Here is a 9,171-nt window from a genome sequence, read left to right on the forward strand (position 1 = left end):
GCACTGAATGTCAGTCTTGCTATTCTCTGCTTACAGAAACATACAAAAGGTTAAGACTAAGACTTGAGGTCATGCACATGCACATGCACATGCACATGCACATGCACATGCACATGCACATGCACATGCACATGCACATGCACATGCACGCCCAGGAGGTCCGGGCAAGGCTAGGCTAAACTTCTCCCTCGAGGCATTGAGTTATAATTGTACTTCCGGCGCCACTGAGCAACTTCTACTGAAATGAATAGTTGGGGGGCGGGGCTAACGCTGGTTCTGTCTCTTGGTTGCTAACCTCGCCTCACCAGGCTTTCCACCGCCTCGGAGGAAAGCCTGGTCTCTGTTTCAAAAGTCCGTATGATCCCGCCTGGGGCCGGATGATGTGGTTACGTCATGTTGTAGTATTGTTTTGTAGTCGGAACAGGTGGCGACAACTTCATTTTCGCTCTCAATAAAAGCTCTCGCTTACGAGAGCTTTTATTGCTTTTAGTTGTAGGCAAACCATTGCCTACAACATGACGTAAGCATATCATCCGGCTCCAGCCCGGATCATATACCGAAATGAAATGGTGCCCAGGCTACTTGGTTGCAACCTGCCTATTAGATTATGAGAAACCTGGTGTACATTTTACATTTTGGCCTGAAGGTGGTGCTACAGGAAAGGTCATGGGGTAGAACCTGTAAAAAGGCAATGTGCAGGCCGCCTCTGTAGGCCTAGATGTAGGCATGTCACACCTCAGCATATCATGGCCCAGCCTGATTTGTTTTGCCTGGTGCAGATCTCACAGGTGGCTGCGGAGAGCGTGCCAGTGTGATGGATGGAGACCTAAACTGAACACGAGGGTGTAAATGGAGTATGGGCATGGCCATGGAGGGAGTCAAGCGTGCGAGCTCCATTGATTTATGATGCAATACGTTAAGCTGTTTGACTACAAACGCATTCAATGAGCATGTGTTGGCTCAAACATAGATCAGTATGGAAACACGACATAACAGATGTGTGCACACATGCACTTCCAGTCACACACATTCGACACATGCATGTGCTGAATGTGTACATCTATGTGTGCACAGTACACTCACGCATGTGAGTGTACTGTATACACTGTACGCACTGTATGCACGTGCGTGCTTATTACACACAGATTCATCACTGAGTGGCTGGGAGAGTTGTGACCTCTGAAGACATTTCTGTCATACCAGACTTTTTAAAGCTCTTGAAACAAAATGACATTGCAACACTAATCCTCGAAGCCCAAAACAAGATCCCTAGAGGCTATGATCAGACAGGCATTGCAGAAAGACTGCATGAGGGCAGTCTCCTGTACTGCCTGCCACGTATTACATTTACAAGAAAAGTTAATGTTTAGAGTCTAACAGTAGAATAAGTTACCATCCATGAACTACAAATTGAAGTAGCCAGTAGCCACCAAAGCAAATAATACTATTAATACTTTTGTATTTTAATTGAATGGAAATACACACACTGCTGCAACAGGTACCAATATTCAGAAGTCCAAAACAATTAGTAAATGAGGCACTGGCCCGGTGTCAACAGGTGACCCCATTTCCTAAGTGTAAAATGTTAGATTGTTCCAAACAGAGTTAATTAATGTACTTAATGTAATGTAATTAATGTACAACATACACACCTGATTTTGTATTATACACGTTTTACTATATCAGGTTTTGAACCACTTAAACCCTATCTACTTTGTTGCATGTCAATAGTGAAAGCAGATCTAATAGGTCACTACGCATGTCGCATTGTGATTGTGAATTTGTAAATCTGCTATTTTCACTCAATGTTTGCCTATTTTCACCAAATGTTCCCCTATTATTTCATCCTCAGAAACCTAGAGTTCATGTGGTTACATTGCCTGGCAAGTTCAATGAGCACACCTCAATAAATATATATATATATATATATATATATATATATATATATATATATATATATATATATATAAAAACAATGCATGTTTTAATTAGAGCGACGATAAGATTGTATAATAAGTAGGAATATTTTTTACCTGGTGAGTCGGGGCAGACCACAGATTTACTGCGTCTCTTCATGTAGCTGTACTCCATCTCACAACAACAAAGGCAACAAACCTCTCAAGGGGCAAGCAGAAAATGTCTAAATCCTTTTGAGTTCCCAGGTTCACTGCCTTCAAGAGCTTGATGCTCTACACAATGAGGCCAACAGAAGAACACAGAAAGATGCAAACCAAGCCCCTCAACTGTCCACAAGTGAAAGAACAAACACTTTGAAATGAGAGGGCTATGAATTCTGCCATCAACACCTAGTTCCAAATGCTACAGCAATTTGACCACTCTGCCACTCCTATAGAAACAAGACTGTTTAGGACGGTTACCTCTTGACTCCTCCTCCTACTCTCCTTTCTCCTACCTCTTCCTCCTCCTCCTTTCCTGCTAATCAGTATTGGAGAGAGAGGAGAGCGAACGACTGACTGCATTCTAGAGCAGACACATATAACAATAATTCAGACAGGCACCAATGTCACGCAACTGCAGGCCTCGTCTGCATTAGCCAGCACTGACTCCACTGGCCTCTTTCCTTCTATAATACGGTACTCTGTTCTCCAACACCCTCAGTGTCTGAGGGGGTTGACACGAGACTCATGCAGGCACAGAGTGTGATTACTATGAACCAGGTCACAGCCCAGAGCTGCCGGGACAACTGGCCAAGAAGGAGAAACAACATCATCAAGCAATATCATCATTCAGTGAGTGAGAGACACACATCAATCGTGATGGATTAAGTGCATTGCTGTGTGGCACACAGAGAGAAAGACACATCCACACAAAACTGCCCTGATCCTCCATCGTATTTTAAAGTGAGAATGATAGCCTGCTATGTTTTATATTGGCTACATTTTTTATAATATGTCAGAGAGACATGAAATAAAATATGACGCAACATGAGCCAAGATTGAGTTCACTATTCCATATACATATATAGGTTTAACCGATCATCAAGATGCATTAAAATCAACACTAAGATTATGTTCGCATATCATCCTCTTTCTTCAGTGTCCAATGTCAATCATGATGCCAAGTGACACCTGAAAGAATTTCAAACGGTCTGTGACATTGACATACTATATGTTTGTACTGCCAAAATGTAAACAGAAATAATTCAAACGTGTGTGAACAACAATGGAATGATTTAACCCTACAGGGGAAACAACGGTGACTTCCCCCTGCCCATCACTCCGTTTCCCATAATTGCACTCAGGTTAAGTTCACTATAAAAAGCAAGATTACGTTACCACATAGAGCAAGTAGCTAAATCCATGTCACATCTAACGATATCCAGAAATGCACAGAATCTCCATGTCTGTGTGCTACGTGCATATCTCAATAAGCAGCCAACGTGGGGTTTGCATCATCCAAGGACCGAGGGAGTGCAGAGGCAAAAGTCGGTCGGATCAGTGGTTGTCCAGAAATACCTAAAAATCCACAAATCAGTGTATCTAACAAACAGACAAGACCTACACGTTCCATAAAAAATACATTTATAGCACCACTTTCTTTTCTTTTTTTGAAGCAGATATAAAATACACAATTTGAATGCGTGTCTGTTACACATGTACAAATGTCAGTGTAAAAAAAACATGCTACTATGCAATGGAAACAACAACACATGTTTTGCCGTGAATGCATGCTGACAGTAGGGTAAATGGTACAGTAAATTTTGCACTTATAGTGCCTTTATCCAAAGCGCTTTACAGAGATTGTGCATTACATTCACCCATTCACACACACCGATGCCGGAGAAAACCATGCAAGGCACAAACCTGCACATCGGGAGCAATTAGGGGTTCAGAGTCTTGCTCAAGGACACTTCGACACTAACTCTGGGGGAGCCCGGGTTCGAACTGGGAACCTTGCGCTTCCCATCCAGTCACTCTACCCCTGAGTCATTGCCGCTCAATGGAGGACAACTACTGTAGTGGTTTGTTTTCTCTAGGAGGACTCTATATCACATGGCTATTGGATGCTGAGTAATGAACTGTGACCAGATTAGTAACTTTAATGATGGCCGGGAGGGGGTTGCTGCACAGGTGTGTGGATTCACGTCAGAAATGACAGAGCAACATTGTTAATAATGGAGGGAGGTCAAATCTGATACTCATTGGAGCTCTAAATCAAAATGACACTGCAAATGATGTGGCCTATTACAGTACAGTGCAGCTCAATGCGTAACGCATGTAAAGTACAATATGAACTAAACAAGGTGCTTTGGTTCAAGTTGTGTCTGTCTGTGTGGTTTGGAATGTAGGAATCAACCCTTCAAATGCATAATGTTAATGCCCACTGATCCCTAATTGCACCCACCTTCAAGAGAGGATGCACTTGCGGGCAAGAAGACTGTAGACGGTTTCATTTATCATGTCTACCTGGCTGGCACAAATCTGTGTGCACTGCACATGCACTGCATATGTGCATAAGTTTGTGCTTCTTTTTCTTTGAGTGTCATTTGCTACCCATAAAAATATGCTTACTGGCATGTGTATGCAGATGGAATTGTGCATGTGTGTGTGTGTGTGTGTGTGTGTGTGTGTGCGTGTTCACAGAATGTGTAAAGGTAATTATAGCCTTGTGAAACAACTTAATCAACTGCCCTAAATATGTTGTTGTTAGTAGGAATAAACACAGAAGCACCCAGGAGGAAGTGGACTAAGAAAGTAGAGGAGCCAAACCGAGTTCCTGTTTCTACACAAAAGGAGATTAAAAACCAAGTAGGAAAATCTGTATTATATTTCCCACTGAATGGGTTCCAAGATTGAATTCCCTATGACGAGAAGGCCTGTCTGTGAACTTTGTGAAGGAGGGGAGACAAGAAAAGCAAGCAGATGATCAAGACGAAGAAGAAGAAGTGTGGAAAGAGGCAGAGAGAGGAGAAAATGGGTGCGAGGGTAAAAGAAGAAGGGAGCCTGGGAATGGGGGTGGGGTTATATGTATTTGGGTGATGGGGTTAGTGGGTTGCAGGTCATATATTATGCACCCAATGCACTATAAAATCCTGTGTGTTAATTTAGACCCTAGAGATTTGCACACTCTCCGAGTTACAAATGGATAAATGAACACTGGAGATTTTACTGTGTGGACTGAAAACTGAGAGAGAGAGAGAAAGTGTGTGTGTGTGTGTGTGTGTGTGTGTGTGTGTGTGTGTGTGTGTGTGTGTGTGTGTGTGTGTGTGTGTGTGTGTGTGTGTGTGTGTGTGTGCGTGTGTGTGGGGGGAGGGGGGTTAGGTTACAGGTTACACTGACCTCTCCTCTGCAGCTGAAATGTTTCCAGTACTTACAGTACTACAGTACATAAGCATAGTGCTATCCTGGGACAACCAGCCGAATCATGAACCCAGAGCACTCTGATCCTCGTAAATTAGTCAGCATTACTCAAAACCAATGGAATGTAGATAGTAGAAGTTGGCCCGTTAGGTCCACCCTGAGCCCTCCTCTTGGCCCGTTAGGTCCACCCTGAGCCCTCCTCTTGGCCCGTTAGGTCCACCCTGAGCCCTCCTCTTGCCTGTTGGGGCACCTATGTTTCCCTTCCCGTTAAAAACAATATACACCTTCTGAATGACCCTGCTGACAGATGCAGTAGCACAGCTCGGAATCTGTACTTGAGATTCCAAACCACAGCAGTCCACTTTTTGGATGATTATGCTAGTTATACCGCGCCACTTTATAAACCAAGTAACAGTGTCAATAGTATGAGTCAAATAACAGTGACAGCAAATTAATAAAGATAGGTATTTGACATGTGTGTGTGGTGTTGTGGATGAGTGTGTACATTTCTCACCCTGTGTCTGTATGAGATGTAGGATCTTTGCAGTGAGCTGTCGAGCGATCTCAGCATCCGTCATCATGGCCTCACCGCTCATCCTCTCCAGCTGAGCCAGCAACATCAGTACCCTAGAGTTACTGGGAACACTGGAATCACAGTGAACAACATTGTTAACGCGTGTGCGTGTGCGTGTGTGTGTGTGTGTGTGTGTGTGTGTGTGTGTGTGACTGTGTGTGCAGTGCAGTGTGCACAAACACGCTTAAGTTGTTGCATAATATAATTCATTTTCTTAATGTTAATTCTATTTGTTAATTCATGTTAAGTCACATTTAGTCTCAATTTAAAAGAGCATTTAACAAAATCTATTCTAAACCGATTCTAAACTGATGGATGACTGATACAGTATGACTTACTTGATGCTGCAACAATAAATGTCTGCATGCCAAAACATGTGGACAACATTATGTCTATTGTCTAAACATAAATTGTCATGTTTCCACTCCATAACTATAAAAAGCACATATAGAAGCAGGGTTAGAGGGTCAATTGTTGGCATAGCTACAATTGCCAAGGGAGACCGAATCAAAACTAAGATTCTGCCAGACTGAGTCTGTATGTCCATATAAAGACAGAGACGTTAAAGGCAGAAAATAAAGCAAACCCCTCGAGATAAATATGGAAGAAATAAAAGTGAGAGAGATGTCATGGGTGAGACATGCAGCTTAATCAAGAACAAAAGTCATTCACATGCATGCAAAACCCAAAAATGGACTGAATCAAGGACATAATGGTGAAACATTTAGCAAGCATGTTGCCAGTGAAAACTAAGGTCATTTGGCTTATGATAATAATATGGTTTGCCAATGTAAGTTATCATAGCAAATAAAATGGGTGGTCATAGCATGCCTTAACCTCTTACTTTAAGTAAGATTACCGTATATCAGACATCAGATATAGGGACAGGGTACAATACCAGATTAAATTAGACTTTAACCAATCTGTATAATAGAGTATGTTATTACAATAATAACAAGCACATCTGCAGTAGTTGACATGTAGCCCTGCCTGAAGCTCACACCCAATTAATATCACCAATAATATGATGTTTGGTCTCCCATGCAGGGATTCCCTCTTCAATGATGTTTGGTCTCCCATGCAGGAGACACAGGTAAAAAATCCCAGGCGTTACAGTTGCAATTACCTCTGTCGATTAGGAGAGGATATACACCTTACAGATTGTAGCTTTAATAATAGGATGCATGTAAACAGAGACATACAGTGAACTGATTATCTTGCACATCTCACAGCTAAATTTTTTACCAAGCCAGAATGTACCTAGAATGACACTTATCAGTAATGTGCTGCTATACTGGGTTGACCCTTCCCCCGTGTGTGTGTGTGTGTGTGTGTGTGTGTGTGTGTGCATGTCTCTTATTTAGAAAACAAAGCTACTAACCCTTTCTCTGTAGTCATTTTGGGCTTATTCATTTTGACCACGTATACTTTTCATATCATCTGCAAGAGGAGAAGAGTAAATTTGCAAGATGCCAGAATTAGAACCGCCACCTAATCACATATTTTCTACTAGTAAGTAAACACAACCTTCCAGGGAAAAACTAAACAAAAACAAAGCAGCTACATGGACTCATACAGAATATCGATTGCAAGAGAGACATGTACTGTAACCGTTGTGGGTTTAAGATAAGATAGGATATGCAACAGCACAGCAACAGCACAGCAGTAAGAGTGAAAACACAGGATAGGTACAGGTAAGAGTAGTGAGATAAGAATAATAGACAGACATAATAATAATACCGGTAATAATAATAATCTGACTATCATCAGTGAATAAATTATATAAAAACTTAAAAAGACAAACATGTTGTGACATTGCGCATATACACAATCTAGAAACAAGAACTATGAAAAGTAATTAAGAAGATACCGTCAAGACAAGGAAGAGCATGACAAGCTTTCTAAGCACCTAAGTAAATAAATAACTACCGGTACTACCAAACATTTGTTGTGTGTGTGTGTGTGTGTGTGTGTGTGTGTGTGTGTGTGTGTGTGTGTGTGTGTGTGTGTGTGTGTGTTTTCTAAAAGGAGTAATTCTACCTGAGTCATAAATGAGTTATTAGTGTCTATTACAATGCCATCAAACATTTAATGGGGTGACATGAGAACTGCTATTACTTCAAGCGACATTTTATCAAGGGGAAAATGGTTACAACCACACAGTGTGTAAATACATGATCACATTCATTTTAGGTTAGACAGTGACACACACAGGCGCATGGATGATTTGAGATCAGATGAGTCATAATTTTAAACTTGCTAGCTAGCTAGCACCAAACAAGTCCTGGTCTATATGGTTTACTCTACAGCCCTGAACCATTATGCACTAGCACACATAAAACGTCAATCTTAATTTATCCATTTATAACTCTGAATACACTGCCAGAGTTAAATTAAACAGCCCCCTCTACCAGTGCCACCCAACTTGACCCAAGTTATCTTGTGAATGAATGATTCTAGATTGGATGTTAAATTGCCATCTCTCAAGTTGTGCAGAGAAAGGGCCTGTCTGTCTATTCTGTCAGTACAGTATCAGACTGTGTCAGAACCCAGTAGTCTAACTCTAATGTTACATTCAGTAAGGATATGCAATAGCATGCATGACATTTAACACATAGTGATATGATAGCCTCTGCTGCAGCTGCACCTGCTCAGCTGTTAGCCTGCGCTAGCTAGCTATTGTGCTAACGGTAACATCCATGTACAAATACAGAACAGTCAGGTTATGTTTGCTAGGACAACATGTCAGTGAGATACTTTATACTTAGACAATGGGGGGGGGGGGGGGGGTTACGAACCTGTGTCAAACAGAATTGCAGTCCCATTTCAGGCGGACCAAGACCAATTCTCTACAAAATGGTCAGGGATGTTGTCTGGAACGCCCCGATGTTATGTTATGATACGATATGAAGACTGAGGCCGACTCACTTTGCAGTTTGCAGATCTGGTGTTTAGCGGATACGGAAACAGATTGAATGGGTGCATGTAAGTGTGCGTGGAAATGACCAGACAAGGTAGGCGGGCTCTAGACGGACCTGAGCGGGGAGCCGTAAATAGAAACCAGGCTTTTCGCCTGGTGACGCGAGGTTACTACAAAGAGCATATAAACCGTCTGTGACAACGGTGACAACACAGCCAGCGCATTGACAGGTGACAGCAGCGCTCCGCCTTGTCATAATCCAACAATAACGAAATATCATATGTATAGGCCTATACTACTAATGTTATTTATTATTTATTTATTAAATTTGTGAATGAATCAAATCATGAATTATC

At 41.8% G+C, this 9,171-nt stretch overlaps 1 protein-coding gene across 1 annotated transcript in view; it reads right to left on the reverse strand.

Annotated features, from left to right (window-relative positions):
- agtpbp1 (ATP/GTP binding carboxypeptidase 1) overlaps nucleotides 1–8,768 on the reverse strand; it is a 36,615-nt gene extending 27,847 nt beyond the window's left edge. The window contains exons 1-3 of the mRNA XM_080765735.1: nucleotides 8,694–8,768; nucleotides 7,277–7,335; nucleotides 5,836–5,966 (exon numbers count right to left, since the gene is read on the reverse strand). Coding sequence (XP_080621861.1) covers nucleotides 5,836–5,966; nucleotides 7,277–7,308 — 163 coding nt within the window. The 5' untranslated portion in view covers nucleotides 7,309–7,335; nucleotides 8,694–8,768. The remainder of the gene's footprint in view (nucleotides 1–5,835; nucleotides 5,967–7,276; nucleotides 7,336–8,693) is intronic.
- Between the last annotated feature and the right edge of the window lie 403 nt (nucleotides 8,769–9,171).

This window comes from Protomyctophum bolini (assembly GCF_963924005.1).
Source record: "Protomyctophum bolini genome assembly, chromosome: 6".
NCBI classification, from domain to species: domain Eukaryota; kingdom Metazoa; phylum Chordata; class Actinopteri; order Myctophiformes; family Myctophidae; genus Protomyctophum; species Protomyctophum bolini.